This window comes from Drosophila elegans, unplaced genomic scaffold (genome assembly GCF_018152505.1).
Source record: "Drosophila elegans isolate 14027-0461.03 unplaced genomic scaffold, ASM1815250v1 contig_814, whole genome shotgun sequence".
Classification (NCBI taxonomy): domain Eukaryota; kingdom Metazoa; phylum Arthropoda; class Insecta; order Diptera; family Drosophilidae; genus Drosophila; species Drosophila elegans.
Window position 1 is genome coordinate 13,144,614 of NW_024546167.1, and position 21,045 is coordinate 13,165,658.

At 37.4% G+C, this 21,045-nt stretch overlaps 1 protein-coding gene and 1 long non-coding RNA gene across 17 annotated transcripts in view; one reads left to right on the forward strand and one right to left on the reverse strand.

The window, feature by feature from the left end:
* The window catches only part of LOC108138722 (tyrosine-protein phosphatase Lar), a 124,538-nt gene that overhangs the window by 53,650 nt on the left and 49,843 nt on the right, over positions 1 to 21,045 (reverse strand). For 10 of the 14 annotated variants that reach the window (XM_017261076.2, XM_041710221.1, XM_017261077.2 and 7 more), the window contains 3 exons: positions 11,633 to 11,674; positions 10,451 to 10,582; positions 10,222 to 10,383 (listed from right to left, as the gene is read on the reverse strand). In XM_017261076.2, the coding sequence (XP_017116565.1) occupies positions 10,222 to 10,383; positions 10,451 to 10,582; positions 11,633 to 11,674 (336 nt within the window). The remainder of the gene's footprint in view (positions 1 to 10,221; positions 10,384 to 10,450; positions 10,583 to 11,632; positions 11,675 to 21,045) is intronic. The other 4 variants (XM_017261082.2, XM_017261087.2, XM_017261083.2 and 1 more) reach the window with 1 other exon arrangement.
* Positions 5,187 to 7,490, forward strand: LOC121467838. Of its 3 annotated transcripts, none has more exons than XR_005977867.1 (4): positions 5,187 to 5,316; positions 5,652 to 5,679; positions 5,782 to 6,328; positions 6,429 to 7,490. It is a non-coding gene; the product is annotated as an uncharacterized LOC121467838 (long non-coding RNA). The 3 variants fall into 3 exon arrangements; XR_005977866.1 differs by having other exon boundaries at positions 5,658 to 5,679; XR_005977865.1 differs by lacking the exon at positions 5,782 to 6,328 and having other exon boundaries at positions 5,658 to 5,679.

The following is a 21,045-nucleotide window of genomic DNA, read 5'->3' on the forward strand; positions in this document are numbered from 1 at the left end:
TACACATGTAATGAAAAAAATAAATAAATAAACAACAATTTTTTGGAGGTGACAGCGGGCGAACTGGTGCTGTGACACGTCGAAGGTCCTTGTCTGTCTGTGCTATAACAACGATAACGAAACATACAAACACAGGACGATTGCCTCGATTTACAATGCGCTAAGTGTCGCCAAAGCCACGCGCCCAAAAGTTGAGATATCAAAAGGCAGGGCAAACAAGAACAAACAAATAAACAAAACCAGGACGAGAGGGGAAACAAAGCAAACGGAAAGGAAACAAAGACATATCGTAAGTGGCATCGTATGTCAAGTCGTGTCAGGATCACGTCAAGGTGTTTGCGTGTGTGTGTGTCTGTGTGTGTCTGTGTGTGTCTGTGTGTGAGTGTGTGGCAAAAGGACAACCTCCTCCGCCTCCTAATTTGCCTGCGAGGCAAACGAACTTCACATCATGAAAAACGGTTGATTAAGTTGTAGGCATTTCAACTGTTGAAGTGTAAAATATATTTCACGAGGGCAACGGAATTTTCCATTTCCTGGAAATTTTCGAGTGGCGGCCAAGTGCATTTATTATTTAGCAGCCCAAAATATAACCGCTTGACATCTTCTCCATCATTGTTGGCTGGCTTTTCTGTGGCTGCTGTAAAATCCACAGTTGCTGCACAATGCATTTCCTAAACAAAGCAGCCAAAACTAAAGCCAACATGGAACTACAAAAGACAGCTCTGCACGCTTTAAAAAACTTATTCCCTGTTATTTTACTCAGTTTTTTTTTTTTTTTTGTCGGGGAGTAGAATAATAAACAAACAGTGCCTGCTTATAGAAGCTCAAATTATGTATGAATGGCTGGGTGAACACGGCAAAATTCACTCCCCGAGTGTGTTTGTGGTGGCACATTCAAGTTTTACAAAGAAACTCCCAGTTGAGCAGAGCTTAGCAGCAGGAGGGAATTAATTAAGTTAAATGTGGTTTCCATTTTTGTGTAGGTTTAGATATTTTCAACTAATACTTGATAAACAAAACCATCTAAAACCAAATATATTTTATTGAGGTAAAATTCGACAAACTGCCATGTTTTTTCAATATTCCAATGTCAAACGTTAGCTGCCCATTCATGAATACAAGTTTATATAGCTTAAAAGGCTAATAAAAAACCAATAAACAAATTCTAAAACTGAAAAAATAAATGTCATATAAATGTCAAAATATGCAGAAATGGTAAATAAATTTTCTAGGCTAAAAATAAAACCAATCGTTTTTACCTAGATAAAAATGAACTATTCAATCAAAGGCAACGGTACGTTTGTGTGATAAACTATAAACTTAAAATAAATATTTTCTGGTATACCTTTAATGCACAGATGCCTTAAAATGTTCATAAAAATTGGTTCCTTATCTTACTAATATTTCGTTTTAGTCTCAACTTAAAATTTTCATATAATAAAGCTGCATTGTGTCAAAAATGTTAGCTCATCATCAGCTTTTATTGCTGCGCTTATAACAATCTGCTTCACAAAGCAATTGTTATGATTGACTGACATCTTAAAGCAAATTGATATGAGTAGAGAATATAACTATTGCATGTAAAATATGCTATAGTGTACAAAAGCAAGCAATTTCACTTTTCATTTTTATTTTCGTGTTCCTTTTTTTCGGAAAGCCAATAAAAGTTCAATTTTTTTAAGTCGCTTCCAATTTTATTTAACGTCATTACGTCTGAAACTTTAATACCGAAAAAAATTGAGATGGCGAATGGGAAAAAGAGTCGGCGACTGACTTGCACTTACTTGGCAGCCGAGAGAAGCAAAAGTGGGTTGATTGAAGGCGGAGCAGGAAAAGATATATATGTTTTAAGATATATATAAAATATATATATTGATGCAAAAGCGAACTTCCATGTGTGGGTATCTATCTAGGTCTGCTACCTATTTCCACTGATGAATTTCAAATGCATTTCCCGGCATAATAAAATGTGTATATTGGGGTTAGAGGGAAAAAATCGAGTGCAGCCTTGAGAAAACGGAAATCCGATTTAGATGATATAAAATATATTCCTCTCGTCACCACGGCTTCATGTATTATTCAGACTAACTTGGCTAATCGCCAAATACAATTACCTTTGCGTTCTAAGCCTTTTCGATTCACTTGATTAAAAGCTTTGGTATTGGTTGGCTTCATTTTTCATTTCAACCAACTATTGTGACTATTCCATCAAACTTGCAATATACCTTGGAGTGAATTTTCTGCTGCATTCTATGATATTTGAAAAGGCAGCCAGCAAGTTACCCAATTTAAGACGACGACTTTTGATATTTTCATGAGCAATTCGCTCACACGCAACTCAGCAATTGCCGTTTATATATATGTGCATATATGTATGGTTGCAAGTTTTTTGAAATATTTCGCAATTTAGACCGGCACTTTATGGCTTTTCGGCAGCACAAATCATATTAAGTGAAATGCGAGTGAGCGAGATGTGCATTTAATTGGTTTAGATTTGAAAAGCAGCGAGCTGTGTTTAGTTGCACTATTACGGAATAATTTATTCAAAATCGTTGGTGGTTGCCATGTTTAATTATGACCATAATAAAAATGAAAATTCATGGAGATCAAGTGACAAAAATTTACATTTAACGAGTTTTTTTACGACATTGTTAGTAATTCGATTGAGGAATATTTCAAAATCATTGCTGTGCTGAAAATTACTTAAGTATTTTAGTTTATTATCCTTTTCTATTGGTTACGAATATCTATAGATTTAAAATTAATCCTTAAATCGATCAATGGATTGAGTCATAAATTTATCGCAAATAAGATATTAAAGTTTATGTATTGGCACGAGCTAGGCAAGTTTAGCATTACCAACTTTTCAATAATGTACATTGGCTGAGTGGCTATTGTGGGCACTTTTTTCGCCGGTCTTGCAGCAGTTTTGGCTTTAAGTTGAGCACTTTTGTCATACATTAAATATAAACAGCTATAAGCCCAATAACTTTGCAACACACACACTTCATTGTATGGCTGTCCAGGATCCTTATTCCGGGCACAGCTTGGTGCCACAGCTGCATTGCTGCAGGGCTGAAAGTAGCCGGCTCTTCTCCGCAGCAAATTTCGCCCATTTAAACTTTTCGCTACTGTGGAATTTTCATTATTAATATGACTTTTTAGGCAAACCGCAAACGGTGCTGAGGGCCAAGAAGGCGGTGCAGGACTGGCAAAAGGATGAGGACTACGACGAGGACGAGGACGAGGATGAGGACTCCTGGCCGAGGATGTGGCCAATGCCGTTGGCCAGTTAAATGCGCCCAGTGTATTGTCAATGTTTGTCTATGTGAGCAGCACAGCGGGAGCGAGCCAAGGACGAAGTTTTCCCCAATGCTCAGGACATGCCATTTGACTTTGCAACAAGTGCGGGCTAGTTTCCCCCAGTTCAGTCCAGCGTTTTAATCAAGACCAAACTAATGGTCCACCAGCTCGGACTTCCTTTCCTCCATCCCGAAAAAAAAAAAAAATAGAATAAAAAAAGGGGAGAGAAAACCAAACCGTAACCAGCAAAGCCGCTTATTACTATAAAGTGAGATTAATGAATGCGCCCGGCCCCCAACTGCGAAACGCTAGAACGACGATGCCATCGCAGTCTCCTTTTTGGCTGGCAATTAATGAAATTTATTTGCGCCTCCACGTCGACGGCATATTGTTTTTGCCCAGGGATTGCCCAGGAAGCGACCAGCCACCAAAAAAGGCAAGATTGCTAGCTGTTTGAGGTGCTAAAATGTTCTTTTTTTTTGGCAGGCAAATTTAAAAGCAAATTGTTTTGGGTTTGCCGCTCTGCGGCCAAGTAGATTGGCTTTCAGATGATTTTATTGCAATTTTCAGCCAGGCAGGCGGCAAGCGGGTTTCATTAGCTGGCTTGCCCGTCTAGACAACGCCAACCAAAGCTACAAATATTCTGAAACTTAATGGAAAGGGTTTTCCCACAAAATAATTAAATGCTTAACAGTTTAATAAAGTACAAAGCGGATGCGTACATTTGTTGTGTGTTTAAAATCGTTGTACTTTAATATATAATTTGCTCGAAACTTTATAAAATGTATTTTACTTAATGGAATAAAACATAACATTTCACCGCAAATTAACAGATTAACTTTTTAAGGTTTGTCACTGAGAAATCAGTTTTTAAGTACCACTATATTATAAAGTTATTCAATAAATTACTACTCTTTATAGCTTTGAATAATTTTTTTAATTTTTAAAGAATAAACTTATAAAAAGGCATTTAGTTAATTAAAATAGATAATGAAATGCCAAACACTGGCAATTAATATTCGCATTTAAAAAGTAACAGTGCCATGTGGCAAGTTTATACATTTTTCACTTTTTGTTCGCATAACTTTTTGTATCTTTGTTTCAACATTCACACGCTTATATGTATGCATAACTCTTTTTTGTTTTTTTTTTTTTTTTGTATTTTTGCGTGATAACCCAGTCGGAAGTTAGAGAACGCATTCCAATAAAAAAAGCTTCTTTCATACATGCTTTGCAAGCGAAAAAGAATGTAAGAAGCTATAAAGAAGCATTTTTTATGCATTCTAAAGAGTTTTTGTGAAATCGTCCCTTCTACTACAATGCATAAAAAGGCCTTCTTTTGCAATGTAAAAAAAAAAATGAAACCCGAACGATGCCGATCGTCCGATATTTTTGAGATCGTGTTTTTCACCGAAAATCTCGCTTACCAAAGAACGCAAAAAGAAGTCTTGTTTTGGAATGGACAAAAAAATGGGAAACAAATGTAATCTATTTTTCTTAATGAACAGCAGCGACGTAAATATATACACTTTTTATCTTTATAAACAATATCAGAACGCTTTGTTATGTTGGTGGTATATGACTTGTTAAACTTTTTCTAAAATTAATTCTGTAAAAATATTAATATTTAACTTTATTAATAATAATATTTAATATATTTTATAATGTATTAGAAAATTATTAATTTGACGCAGTTTTTTATATATTTTAATTTTAGGTTATAATATATACAAGATTACATTATTCCTTTTTAAAGCGTTTTGAATTATTATTTTACATTTACCGGCGCTATAGTTTCCTCCGCCACTGTATACACAAGGAGTAACCGAACAAAACGGTACTCTAAAAAGCAAACGACAAGAACAAAAGGGAAAAGGCAAGAAAGCGCGCGGCCTTTTTCGTTTCTTTTGCATTTCTCGCCACTTGCATTTTGATTTTCAATTGAAATAGCTGGTGTTTGATTTGACTTGTGAATTGTGAAATTTATATATTCTTTGCGGTTTTAATTTTCAGGTAAGTATAGTGTTGATATAAACAAACTATAAAGGAGTTCCAATACTGTTCATAAAATAACATGAACCAAACACTAGATTAATTAAAACAATATGTGATGTGTACCTGTGCCAAAAAAACATTAAATTTATAAACACTTATTAAGAATCTTATATACAGTGTACGGTCAAAACAAATTGTTCCTAAAACTGTGTGTGGCTGTTAATCAAATAACTAAAAATAATTATTTATTTGAGCGTACACTGCAATAAGACTTCAGTTTTATTTAATAATAAATACATATCCATAAATTCTGTTAATTTAATTAATGCGTTTTAAATATTATTTTCGTTTAGTTCCAGAAGAACTAGTTCAAAACAAAAGGTAATTTTTATATATTTCATAAATTTAAATTTTGTGTTTTTTGAACTCGTTTCGTTTATTTGTGTGCTCTCTTTTTTCTCTCTTCCTTTTACTTCTACCTAGGGTGGACTTACATCTACATAAAAGTTGTGTTTTATTAGGGTGGACCTAAGAACACAAATTAAGTGAACAAAAATTTAAGAAAAATAAACATAAATTTAAATAAATAAACATTACATAAATAAAAAAATTTAATAACTTAATTGAAAAAATATTATACAAAACAAACATAACTAATATAATTTAAAATGAGGGGAATGTCGCGGTCAAATATTCATCGCTTAACGAAAAAACAAAAGGAAGAGCTTCAGCAATCGGCTGCTAGAGCTCTTACTTTTGATACAGAAAATAATTCTGGAAATGAATGCCTATGTGAACCCGAATCGGATAAAAGTGCATCAAACTATTCTTATGAGTATGATACCTATGAATCTCCGTGAAAAATTATTAGAATGGTACCATAATAATAATGTTACTAGAGTTCATATTGATGCACTTTTAAAAACTTTTGAATTCGGAAAATCTAGATCTTCAATAGGATATTAAGTCCAAGTTTGATAATGGAGGGAAGGTTTTGCGTCCTACATTCATTTAAATGGAACATTATTCGGTAAGTGTTTTACAAACTTACAATCATATTTTAACAAAATTACATATTTCCTTCTCATTATTATATTTTATATTATATTTTCTCATTATTATATTTTCAGAGTCACAAAGAAGGGACGGTTACCGCTTCACCGACCATATTAAAGACCTTCGACTGGCCTTCTCAAGGGCCAAAAATAAAACTTACAAGGCTAAAAGTTTGGACAAAAAGATGAGAGAGGACGAAAACGGCCAGGAGTAATACAATAAGTTTTAAAGCATGTTTATATTAAAAAAATTAAATAAATAAAAATTGGAATTGAAAAAAGAAACGGTTCCCAATAGCTTTTTTGGGAAGGATAATATTTGCATTCTTGGGTAAGACAATTAGAAGGCTAGTTTTGGAATCATACTTAATGTGTTCTTGGGGAAGGGATCAATATTCATTCTTTAGATGTGTTACGCAATGCTTGCTTTGGAAGCTATCCGGGAGAGTTCCCGAGGAACGTTTCTATGTTCATTCCAACAGTGCGCTGTAGAATGCTTCCTTCGTAAAGTACAAATGGAAGGGAAACCCGAGCGTTTCCGAAGTTGAAACTACCTTCCAATGGAACGCATTAAGACTCGTTCTTAGATCGGTTCTAAAAGAAGGCTTGCTTTTTGTCCCGTCTCGAACAAAAAGGAAAGGAAGCTTTCAGGGATCTGGAATGCGTTTTTCGCATGCAAAGGAAGCGTAAAAGAACGCATCCTGAAAGCGTGTTTTTTCCGACTGGGAAATCTCAATGTAAAAATGTTCACTCACACCGGGAGAAAAGCGTGGAAAAATAAACGCCATCCCGAATGCCAATAAAGGCGCCCACATATGCAGAGGAGTTGCGCTGGGGCACGTTTGAGTTTCACGTGAAAGCATTTTTAATCAAAATTCTCAACAGGCTAAAGCAGCGCGAGATCAAAAACACTTGCCACATCGCGTATGCGTGTGTGTGAGTGTGAGTGAGTGTGTGTGTGTATCCTGAAACTCCTTGCCACAAAAGCCGACGAGCTGACACACCCACACGGGCTGGGTTTTTGGATAGATTGCAGCTGCAACACCTGCAACACCTGCAACACCTGGAAGTAACGTGACTCTGTCTCCTCACCTGCCGCAGCAATATCTTGACTAAAAAAGGGGGCGGTGACTGTAAATCCCCCTCCTGTTTGCCTTTGCAGCTTTATGCACTCCCCCCAAAAAAAAAAGGGTGGAAAATGAAACAAAAAAAAAACGTGGTGAACGCTCTTTATATACATATATTTTTTGACATGTTTGTTTTTTATGCAAATATCGAAATAAAGATTAGTTTTGTGCGGATAAATCTCCACACCGGAGGCGTGACTCCGAAGCATCCTTCTACATTTTGCGTGTATATTTATGCCCGAAACGCTTAACCAACTGACTGCGTTAGTCGTTGCGATTTAGTGCTAATGTGGCCCGGTCTTTTGGCCAACTCACCGCCCCGTTTCGCTGCTGGCTGCTGAAATTTACTGTTTACAATTTGTTGGCTGATTGCTTCTGTTCTCCGCACGCTTTGACTAAATTTATAGCAAGCGATAAGTTCTTTTTTCTTCCCCCCTGCCCGCACTACCACTCTATGTTTTTGGTATTAGTGTATTTATTATAATGCTGTCTTCCATTTGCTGGCTGCATTATTATTTTGCTATTAAGTCGAGGTTTTTTCCCATCTTTCTGTTGGTTGGTCAGTCTACTGTGTGACTTTGTTATCTGCGGATGGCGGTCATGTTTTCAGCTAAATCTCTGGATGAATGTTTTGCTCTTGACACTACATGCAAAAATTTTAATTAAATGCCAAAGCAAAAAACATGGGATACTGAGAAAAAGGGGTAATAAATTTCGGTTTTAAGTTGTAGAACACGAAATTTCTTAGCATATTTTTTGGAGGTAAATCTGTTTATTATCCACTACCATATTTTCAACCATAATCACACCCACAAGCTACACTGATGACTTCCAGGTGTTTGGCAGACATTTTGTAAACGGAAAATAATTACGTACCCGAAGGCTGGGTGGAAAATTTATGTACGCGACGTATGAGTAATGTGCACTACTTTATACCCGAGTCTAGGAGTTATACAGCCCCAACTTATAATTTACTACTGTCTGCCAGCTATTTTAGCTTGTTTATTATTGTTGTTGTTGTTTGGGCTTTGGCCAGTTGTTTGTTGGTTGTTTATGAGGCCGCCAAAGGGAACCGCAAAATGTGTGAAAATTGCACGGAGGCCAGGTGAACGAGGAAAAAACAAAAAACAGGAGCATATTTTTGTGTTGATACCCGCTCGGACCCGCTATACCTCTCCCTATTCCACAATGTCTCTATCACGGTCCCTCACTTGGTCTTTTTATGCGGCTAGTGGCAACGTTTGCATTTTTAGTTGTTAATTATGCCAGTTGATTATGCTCTCTGTGCACTCTGGCGCCACGTAATTGGTGTGCATTTGATTTGTGGCAGGTTGTAACGCTCGCTGATGGACTCGAATGCGAATGGAGGGGAAGTAATTAGTGTAGTTTAGCGAGGACTAACAACCATGCGTGTAATGAAGGTAAAAGTTTTGCACAAGACTCAAAAGGCGGGCCAAGGTAAAGTAATTTTCTGGCCCCATTACGCATTGACACAACAGGACTTCTAGATATACAATATATGGAAATAAATTGGCCATAAAAAAAACCCGATCTATTTACGAATTTTTCCTGGAGAAAATTGCATAATCAATTTAAAAACATTGAACGACTTTGATTAACTTCTAAGCCAAGACCGCACTTTATTAATATACCAAGAATTTATATTCACTTCTAATAAACTCAACCATCCAGAGACCATCGATCAATATGTATTTTGTATTGGAGTTGATTTACCAAATAATTTGCTGCTTTAATCTCATTAAAAGTTAAAACTTCTCCCTTTCCCCACGTTCAAGTCCCATTAGGGAGAACAATTTTTGTTATTGAACTTTTTGCTGTTTATAATTTAGGAACGAAAAGAGTGAGAGAAAAAGGGGGCAGAATGGATAAATACTTGGCCTGCTCTCAGTTTAAGCAAATTAGTTCAATTGCCTGGCTATCCAAGCCCATCCGCCCAGCACAGACTTGATTAGGCTTAGAGAGCAAAAACTTTATCCTTTGCACAGTTGTAAATAAGCAAAAGTAAATTTTGGCAAGTAATTTAAGCCACACAAACAAGCTGGCAAATAACTTTCCACCGCCTTTCCACCCTTGGGGAACTGGTGGTTTCTGCTCCGCAAAAGTTTACCATTTACGCCAAGTTCTTTGCCCAGTTTTAATTCAAAATCAATGTATGAACGTAGTTTACATTGCGACGCATACTAAACGAAACTTTTTGTGTCGCTCTATCACGACTCTTTTCTTCGTATACCGGAAAATAAAAGTATTCATTTAGATGGGTAATACAAACTTTGTTTTTGAAAAACATAAAAAAAAAAACTTAAACCAAACTTTGTTCAACTCTTATGAATATTAATTTAGTTTCCAACCATATTTATCCTTAGAAAAAAGATGTAACAACAAAAATACATCACTATATCGTTTTACAAAAATTAATAGTAATACATTTTAATGATATTAAAAATACAAACTTCTCTTTATAAACAAACATTTTAGACAAATGTTTAAAATCAAAAAATTTTAAATTATTTTTCTAAAAATTCCCAGCTAAAAACTCTACTTTGTTGTACAAGTGTGTTTCTTTGTTGTAAGAGATTCCATTAAGAAATTTCCTGTTCGTTTTGTAGCCATTCAAATTTTCGCCCAGTGCATCCGCCATCGAGTGGGGTTCAATTAGGAAGCTGCACTCGACAGCCATAAATAACTGCACACGATGATGCCGATGACGGCATGGCACTTACCTTCATAGATGGTTAAAGTAGCATCTGCGGAAACGGCATCGCCCACCCCGTTCTCAGCCACACATTCGTAGGGGGCATCGTCGCGTCCCGCCCGCACGGGCTCAATCCGGAGTATGGAAATCCCGCCGGGCTGTTCCAGCACCGTGTAACGAGACTGGGTTCCTGCAAACGGCAAAATCAGGAGACTCATTTAGGGCGGCTTCCCTTCGTCGTCGTGGCAGAAACTTACCCGAAACTTTTTTGCCATTCTTGCGCCACACTATCGATGGAGGCGGATCACCGCGGGCCGCACAATAGAAACTGGCAACGCCGCCCACTCGAACGCCCTGATTCTGCGGCTTCCTGATGATCTCCGGCGGATCTGTGGAGGGTCGTAAAAGAACATGCCAAACATGGGTTACTAACTGGGCTTAGAAAGAGCTCTTCAAAGGCAAAGGCAAAGGCAAAGGCTTATAAGTTTAAAGTTTCAAGCGCCGTTTTTGATGCCACATATGCTGAGTTTCCCGGCCAAATTCCCTTGCTAATCTGGGGGCGGTAATCCTTTAAACACATAGTTTCTATTATTCGGTTTGCTTTTTTTTTCGTAAAAAGATTAAATTAACAAAATAATGAAGCTGACATGTCCAAGGAATAAATTTAAGTTTTATTTTTGATAAGTCCCTCAACAAAGAGTTTGCATTTTTCGATTTACTTTTAGTTTTTTTTTTTTTCTTATGGAGCTCTTATGTCCAAGAACTATATATACATTTGGTATTCTTGTTTTTTGATAAGAGCATTAAGTAGGCACCAGTCGTTTTAAAGCTGCTGCTGAATAACTCGAATGCATTTCCATTATTTCGTATATTTCGCTTTTTGCTCGTTCCTGTGAGTGAGTGTTTTACGTATATTCTTTTTACATATTTGTCACAATATGCTGTCAATACAACGTCACATGTTGTTTGTCCACACACCCACTCACCCCCAGCGAACGTGCCTCGCCGATGTGTGAGTGTGCCAAAAAGGATACCAGGACAACAGGACACCAGGACACCGGGTTTGCGGGAATAGGGAAGCCAGGGAGACGGCGGCAGGGAAAACAGATGTGTGGCATTAAAAATCTGGCAAAAATCACGAAACGTTAAACAACCAGCAAAAATATTGTCATGTGCATGTTGCATGCTGCATGCTGCAATAGCATCAGCATCAGCAGCAGCATCACCAGCAGAGGCCATGTCCTGCCTTCTGTCAGAAATTCGCTTCTGTCGACCCGGTACGTAAAGTAGTTTACCCAACATATCAATTGGATTTACGATTTTCATTCTCTATCTCGCTCTTTTTTGCATCATTTTTTTGATTGAAATTAAATATAAAACGCGACATTTAAATGGTTGAGCAAGAGCAAGAGAGAACCTAAGGCCGCAGCCAGACTTACGTGTGAGATATTGAATATATGGTATATCCGAATAATTTGCATCTGTAATGGGCATCAGACCGGTTAGTAATGACGTTACGAAACGCGCACGAGAACGACGACAAATTTGTTTCCGATAAACGCGAATTATTTATTATTTAATCTTTGGTTATATTTTATTGGATTTATATATTTAATTTGATGAAACTGAGACATAAAATGTGTAAGATTTACATACTTAAAACTATCTTAGTTGCGTAAGAAAATATACTTATTTTAGTAGATACATAAAACTGTCTTATTGCATTTTGTACTTAAACATATTAAACAGATTTGTTCTAACAAATTCTAAATAAATAATTTCTACATATAGAGTATACTTAAAAACTATCGTTTCGAGTTTAATAGTCAGTCAATCAGGAAATGCACTTGCAACTTAGTAGAAGAAAAATAACATTTGGCAACTGTCTTCTACCTAAAAGGGGCTCAAACAACTCGGGGACATTGTGCTTCGTACATTGTAAAAGTATTCTAAATAATTTAAAGTTCTCCACAAAGCAAGCATCCTTTGGCTACCGCTTTTGTGGGCAGACTATTTTGGTTTACGATGCCTGGCCATAATAGAAGCAAATTTGCTGTTGCTGCGGGATAGTCAGTCTGTATCATTTACAAAACTTTCTCTGCTCAACTTTGGTCGGACAAGTTTTCTGACCAAGCCACACGACAGTGCAATAAGTTAAGGCAGTATACAAAAAGTAGTTGCAATTTTATGAATATTTTGAAATCAATTTATTTTAAATGATTTATCATTTTTTGCTTTGTATACTAATCACTTTCATTGGGCAGCAAATCAAGAAAAGTTAGCTTGCAGGAAGCAAGAACATGGTAAACAGGAAAAAATAATGTTGCCACCTACAACAATTGTGGAATCTGCTCATTATAAAAGACGAAGGGGAAAAAGAATGATACGCCTTACCAACCCACAAGATGATTTGCCATCGTGGGTTTGCTGGATTTGCGAAGCACTTGAAAGCATTTTACGCTTACGTTAACAGTTTTTATGGCCATGGCTGAGCTTCCAGCGAATCAGCAATAAGCATATTGGTTTTTGTGGCTGTAATGAGCTCTTCTTTGCACCAACGCTCTGCCAACTTCAGAGGCAAACGCAAATTCTCAGTAAATATTTTTTTCTCGCATTTGTAAAGTTTTATGTTTGCTTAAACAATTTGATGGCATGGCAATGGCAATGAAGGCAATGGCAAATGCAAAAAAAAAGAAAGAAAAATATGTACAGAAAGACAGACGTTCAAGACACTTCCGTGCCGACTCATAAAATGCGTATCATTAAGGCCATAAAACAGGGATTTGTGTTTATTTGCGGGATTGCCAACACCGCTCGTTGTTGGTTTTTAGGCGAAAATACAGAGATAAAATTTGAATAAATTTAATTATGTTTGTGCTATTCGTGGCTGATACTTTCGTGGTTTCATTGCTTGTTTCTAAGATTAAAGGCATAGCAAATGAAATGAATTGTAGATTACATAGATACATAGCCCCAGGCTTTGCGAGGGGAGCGAAAATCAAGGAATCTGAAATGCAGCCAAGTATTGCTCGCTCGCGTGCAACTTTTTGCTGATTTTTCATTTCGCACGTCCGGGTGGAAAACTAAAAACTGAAGCACTGGCAACGCAACGCAACGCCGTCCACATTGAGCAAACAATATCGTTGTTGATATGTGCAAATTGATTTGAGCGTTTAAAATGTGCAGTTATAGATACACTCTCACACTCACACACACACACACACACACATACTAGACCCTCACAGGCACACTCATTCGCACACATGGACACAAATACCACTACGAGCATTCAAGCAATTTATATGGAAATTAATACTAACATTTTTACTATGGCCTGTAAAAAAAAGGTGAAAAAAGCCAGTCCACATTAAATAGAAAATTCGAATTGATTTTATGAAAAATATTCTATAAGCTTTTTGCCCAATCAGGGGCGTAGTTAAATAGAACTAAAAAAAACATAGGGTCAGACAAATTGAGAATGGGTGAAAGTGTAAATTGATAGATGAAAATGATAATAGGTCAAGTGATGATAGGCGGATGATAGGCAAAAATGTGTAGAGCTAAATGGAATTTTAGGAATTTAAGGCAAATAGCCAACAAGGTGTTTTACTTAAATTAATTTTATTCAAGAGGATCCTTTTAATTTATTAAAATCAACAATACGTATTTACAATGTGTAGGCCATACTGCATTTTGAATATTGAATATTTATATTTTATTTCCACTCAAGCATTTGAAGTTGAAGCTCAAATTAACAAGCTAAATTGACTTTTTGTAAAATTAAATTAAGCTTGCATGCGAAACCAATTATATTTATGGGAGCTATCAGATTATGTTTAAAAATACTTAATTATCAAAGCTGATATTTTATTTTTTTTTTCCAATTAAGAAAAGACCTAGCTTGGCTTTAAGGTTTAGTAGCATTTCAAATCTACACGTTTGCTTAATCCCACATACGCCAAATGCATGATAAGTCTTTCCCTTTGGCCGCCACCGCTGGATTCGTTTTCATTTTTCCCCCTTTAAATTATACCCATAACTTTTGGCCCCATTTTCCAATATGCCAAAATGCTCATAAAAATTGACCCCGTGTGGCATTCACGGGGCAAAAAAAATAAAAGGGAATATGCCTCAATCACTACTTTAGCCGGCATGTGAATGTGTGCATATATAGAAAATCAGCATATGCTGGAGAGAATCGTAAAGTATACATCTGGGTTTTATGGCCACAGGCCTAGTTAGGGAAAAACTTCAAAGTTAGGCCTGCTACATTCTGGCAAATTTATGCTTGGGGCCAGAATTTAACCCCACGTCAAGTGTACGACTTTTTAATAAGTGCAAAGTGCGAGTGCGAGTGGGAAATGGTAACGTTTTATGGCCGAAAGGGGTTCACGTTTGTGTATAGTGATGGAAATGCTTCCCCTCTTGCAAATAGTAGTCATAAGATGCTGCTGCATAGGAAGGATGAGCTGCTAAGCTGCTTGCCCGGCTCTATAAGTCCGTACGGATATTCGTATATAAGTGCGGGCATGTTGGGGACAAATCATTTGGCAAGCAAGCAGCACGGGTAAAAATAGGAAAAAGATGCCTTCGAAACGAAACGCAACGAAACGAATGCTAAGAGAAGATGAGCCAAACGGGTCGTTTCCACTGACTGACAGCTGCAATTCACCTGTCAGCATCAGAAGCGCTTTCGTTTCGTTTCGTATCGTTCCATTTCGTTCTACTGAATTGCATTGAAATACGATGCTAAATTTAACGATTCATTGCATTTACCACCCTGCCTGCCCTGGGGGCACTTTTCCCCTTCCCGATGCCAATGGGCAAATTGCAACTCTGTATGTTTGGCACAACCAACCGAGCTCGACCCTCGACCCACGACCCACGTCCCTCGTGTTGTATTTTTAATGCGGCAACTTTGGCCGAGCATTGCTAAATCTGCTGAGTCTAAAGAACAGAGTGTGCCATGCACCTCCTCCACCTCCTTGGGGATGCTACAAATAAAATACTTATAAAAGCACAGCATAGTTTTACACTGGAGGATTTTTATAGCCAAACGTCCGCCTTTTCCTCTGAGCTGTTGCGTATGCAACTAAATTTTAATGTTACTTGAAAGAGTAATAAAAATAAACTTTACGCCAGTTGAGAAACACCGAAGTAAAGGAAGGCAGCCAGCGATTATGACCAACTCCTTGCGAAAGTATGCAGTTGAAAATTTTAATTAAATTGCTATGGCAAACGTATAATTCCCGGACTTGGGCAAAGCTCCGCCTCCGATTCGACAAAGTGTCAACCGAATCGCACAGGGCAATTCATCATGGAATCGATTACAACAAAATAGAAAACTTTCGTGATAAAGTTTTAGAAAGGCCTATTCGGTCAGTCAGGCATATAAATGATGCGGGCCAAAAGGTCGACATTGATGCCATTAATCAAAATTAAAAGCGTGTTACTTGCTCTTAATGCACCGAAAATTTAAAGAACCAATTTAAAATTGAAAGTAATTATCACATTTCTTTAGTAGATAATTTTTTTAAAATAATTTTGACAACTAAAAAAACTTTTCTAATTTAATGAAATAACTTAAAACATTGAAAGAAGTATTGTTTCTCATTACATAATCAATCAATTTTTTCCAAAGTGTACTCTATACAATATAAGAGAACTTTGTAAAAGCTGACATTGATGTAAAGTTGATAAAAAGTGTATAATTTAAAGGGCAAGGTTTCAAGATGATTACTCTTATATACAATTTTCAGTAAACAACCCTTTCGAGAACTTTATTGAAAAAGGTAGTTCAACCAGTTGTCAGCTGTCAAATCAAGCCCAAAACCTGATATTCAAGTAAATTATCACTTCAATTTGGTTTCGATATCAGCAAAAGTTAACTGGGCCATATCAACTGCAGCATCAAATATTTATGGATTGTCAATTAGTGAAAATACCGACCATTTCGTTTGCAAGCTTGCTATCGACTTTGTGTTGATTGGGTTTTCAATATTTCCCGGCCTGACCCACTTATCTCTACATTTAAATATCCATTAAAAGGCTTAGGAAAGTTTCGGCAACAACTTTTAGCCCATAACTCGTAGCCACATCTCCAGTTGCTGTGCCAAAAATGACTTGGCAAACACACACGTTTGTGTATGCATTAAACTGTATAATCTAACCAACTGGCTGGCCAAACTGAAAATCCCGGCAAGCAAATTTCGACCAATGCCAGCCAGCGCCAACAGCAAGAACAAAAAAAAAAGATATACGAACAATTTCCCATGACATTTTAATATAATTAGTTTTTGCTTCTAGCCTAATGTAAAGTTGTGGCCAAAAAATTGTCAACACGTGCGAAGAGGGTCGAATAGAGAGAGAATCCTTCGCCTGAAGGCATGGCGCATACAGGACATGGCAAAGTTAACATGACTGGGATGCGGTTTTGTGAAAACTATTCGAGCTTCTGTGGAGAGACAGAATTTCATAGACCACAGCATATTTAATGGTGGAATTTCTCAATGCCCTCACGCCTACTCTATTAAATGGGGATTTGTTATTGTTGTTTTTTGCCCCGGACCCAAAACGCTACAATCTATTTGGGTGTTTTTTAAAAGGAAAGCAAAGGAATGGAAAGGAAAGCAAGCCTAAGACGTTCGGCCACATGGCAGCACTCATTATTTCTATGCGGGATTACCTAGTAAGCTGGGGCAGCTTAAAATGCCGCAAACTTTATGAGACGCAACACACGTGTATGGTGGTATGATGCTCGGTCTAGTTTGATTTCAGTCCTCTCAACTTTCACGAAATCCTGCGATATTCTCGGCGAGTAGGCCCTAGCAATTTATGATTGCTAGCGACTAGGCAACAAACGACAGCAAAAAAAAAAAAAACAAACAACAACGGCAGGAACAAGAAGGACAATGATGATGACAAGAAAAAAGGAATGTCCTGCAGACAACCTGGCAATTTCATAAACTGTCCCGGGCACTTGCCAAATTGCCAGGAGAAAAACCAAAATCACCAAAGCCACAATAAATCCCCAAATTGAAGGAGATTTTGGGAACGTTTAGTCTGTAGGCATATCAGCTATTGTATGAATTGTTTCAACAAATTTTCAAATTTGTTGTTTGACAACTGAAATTGATTTGAAAAACATTTTAAAAAAATTTTAAAAGATAATAGTACTAAAATTATTAAAATAAGATTTTAAAATATTTATTTAGTACTATAATAAATTAAATTGAAGTTGGTTTCAAAAAGTGAAACTTTTGTAGTTTTAGGCAATTTAAAACTTTTTAAGTTCATTCACATCATAAACATGGTTTTTTGTGGTTACTTGATTAAGTATATGTATAAATATTTTACTTCCATAATTTTCATAAATCATAATACCCAATATTATCCATTATTTACCGCAAAGAGTATCCAACAGTCATTAAAAGAGCTCTGTGCTTTGCTTTCAGTTTACGCACGTAGATGCCCCAGTAAGCATGCTTTGATATTTTATTGAGCTTGCCATAATATTTATGAAATGTATTAGATGCATATAGGATGGTGTATCTACCGCTTGGGCGAGCAATCACAAAACCAAACTAAAGCCTAAGTGTCAACCAAATGTTTCGGTGAGCCTGTGCCAGTGCCAGTTTCTGGCTCTGTGTCTGTGTCTGTGAGTTAAGTTGAGGTGCGGTGAGGTAAGAGCGACAGGGACAATGCAAAAAGTTTGGCCAGAGGAGTGCAGGACAAAGTTTTATTATTATTAGCATGGCTTTTGGCTTTCATTAGTTTCAACTTTTGACAGAAATTATATTGAGTATATACATTCTCTGGTAGAGACACCTACATACAAACATATACATACATATACATATTGATGTTGATCATGATGGACGAAAAAGTTTCCTGCCAGCCACAAAGTTTCTTTTTCACATTTTTGCTGTTTTGTTTAATTTGCGTTATTTATAAGCTGCCAAAAGAGCCGCCGGCCAGATGTCCCGATGGCTAGTCGAAAAACTTGACTACCACTTGGTTGATGTTGGTTCAACACACGCATTAAGACGGCGGCAGCGCCAACGCCAGCGCCCGTAAGTAGGCAACAGTCAAGAATGGCTGGCAGCCAAATGTGCGGCACAACAGCCAGCCAGCCACACTTAAGTCTCGGGCTCTTAACGAAAACAATGCAAAGTAAGCCCAAGGCGAACTGCTTTTAAGGCAGCCCAACAGCCCCTACACGTGGGCAAACGTGAGGCGCAAATCTGAAGTTTGAGATTTGCTGGCATTTTAAATGCCTGCGAAATCCGCATTGTCATACCTTGATAAATAGCACGAAATTACTCTGGCAAACACTCCTGGCAGTCGCCACTTGGCGAAACTTCTTTGAAAAACACACGGCTAAGCCGGTGTCAAGTTGAGGAACTAAAATGAATTCCATGTATTTCAATAAGAAGCTCTCAAGTTCAACAGAGGATACGAGAATGAATACGAGACGTGAATCATAAGTTGTGAGGAAGTATGTCAATATGTTTAAGCCTGCCCCATCTTGTTTTCTTTTATTGCTTTAGTAGAACTATTTAAAAATATCACACTCAAACTTAATTTTATTGCGAAACTTTAAGAAGAAATTTATAAAATAAATTACTCTTTTAAACCCATATTCAATAAATATATAAACAAATAAAAAATATTTCTAAGTTGAACATTTTTCCAATTCAATAACAGTTTGTATATTCTTTTTATCAAAACATTTTCATTGTATTTTGATTTTCTAACTTTTTATATCATTCTAGTCAGCGTAATTTTTAGAGGAATTTTGCTCACAACGTTGATTAAGCGATAGAGCTGTTGAAAAATAATATCTTATCTTTTCTTTATAATCAAAGTAAAAATGCAAATTTCCATTATCCAGAAGGAAAAATCGTTTTTTCCAGGTAACATGCCTCGGCAGCCAACTAGCACATTTAACATTCAGCTCAATCTTGTGAACGTCCCCCCACCCAATTGCCTTTTGCCATTTATAAACCTAATACCATGCTGGTTCCCAATCCAGCGGCAAACTTCTTTATCTGCCATCTCACCTTAACCTTTGAGCTGAGAATTAATATGTAGCCTCATCCGCCGCCGCCTGAACTGAACTTGGCGAAACTACCAGACGGCGGAGACAATCCCGTCAGGTCCCGGGTTTCCTTTACAAAATCCAACAAAGCATAAATGTTTTGTCGCTAAGCCTACAGTCATATAGCCGTAAAGTATGCATTGCCTCTTTTGGCCCTTTGTTTCATCCTGGCCATGGTGAAAACCTCCCCAGGATGGAGGTATGTACCCCTCACACCACACCACTCTCTATCCTCGGCTAGTCCTTGTTTTATTGTTTCTCAAATCGCTGCCTGTCGCTGACTTTTTTCTGCCCGCCCGTCTAGAGTCTTTGGCTTTTGTTTATTATTATGCAGCAAATGTCGCGACGCGTCGAGATTATGCAAGGAAATGGAGGAGAGGGAACTCTGTAGGCATTTGTGTTTCAGAACTTTGTCACGTGGCCCTAAACGCATTATTTAAAAAAATAAACATACAAAGACAAAACAAAGAAGTTTGAATACTCTTCGTATGCATGTACTCCATGAATTGAGTAAGGTAAAATTACTAATATTGTAAAATATATCACTTAGAGCCTTTTTATTATACATAATCTAAATTATAATATTTAAAATACATTTTTAAGACTCCCAAAGAATTTTTTCTTAAGACAAACATTAGACTCTTTTAATGTCTGTAAGAGCATAACCACAAAACGTGGTCGCGAAAATGTGTATGTACTGGCAAAATTTGATAAATGTTCTTCACTCTAAGGGTTTATGTAAATTCATGGAGCGAAACCAGCACCGCAGGTTGTCCAGAAGCCAGAAGTTAGAAAGTAGCGCTAAGTTCACGGAGTGCTTACTGAAAGTTTCATCAATTTTCATGCTCTGCCCAACTGTTGCAACGACAGGCAATTACGACAAGAGCCGGGGAGTAGTACATAAAAGAAGACAACCAAAAAAACAAAGAATATATATACATTAATGTCCCAAAAAAGATCGAGTCGGAGACGATTAAGACGATAATAACAAGCGACAAGTTTATTGCCCGCACACACATCAGTTGTCGTCGGCGGTGGAGAGGAAAAAAAAAAAAAAAAAAAAAGCAGATGGGGATGGAATGGATATTGGGCAGCCGCAAAAACTCTTCCATAAGAAGGGAAAGCCTAAGCTTTTGTGGCCCCAAAGCCTAATGCGCGAACAGCTATAACAACAATAACAAAAACGGTAATAGTAACGGTAAGAGCAACAAAATGTGGGCGAGCTGTGTCCACATTTTCCCACAAAACACCACATACTCGTACTACAGCCAACATTTGCTGGCCCTAAAAGCCAGTCCACTAATGCTAACAGCTGGCGACATAAATATCAAAAAGTGCCAGGGATGCGGGGGCATCAATGGGAGCTACGGCTTTTGTCTTTGACCAAACCAAACCAAACCAAACCAGACTGAAACCGACCATGAGCACCGGGCGCACTAAACCACTAAGTAAGATAAGTGAGGTCAAGCAAAAGGGGTCATGTGCGCGCATTGTCACCGGGTTTGCTCACGCCTCCGCCTTTGTCTTTGCCTTTGCCATTGCCTTTGCCCTTGCCTCCCATCCAACACCTCCTGGTTATCTAACCACTGGGGAGGAACAACGACAACGACGACAACGACGACGATGAGGAGCAATTCCAAAGTAAACCTGGACAATGATGATGTGACAGGAACATGGTCAAGTGAAAGCGCAACCAGGTAACAGCGGCAAAAGTTGCGGATAAAAGAAAGTACAGCGACACTCACGCCACAG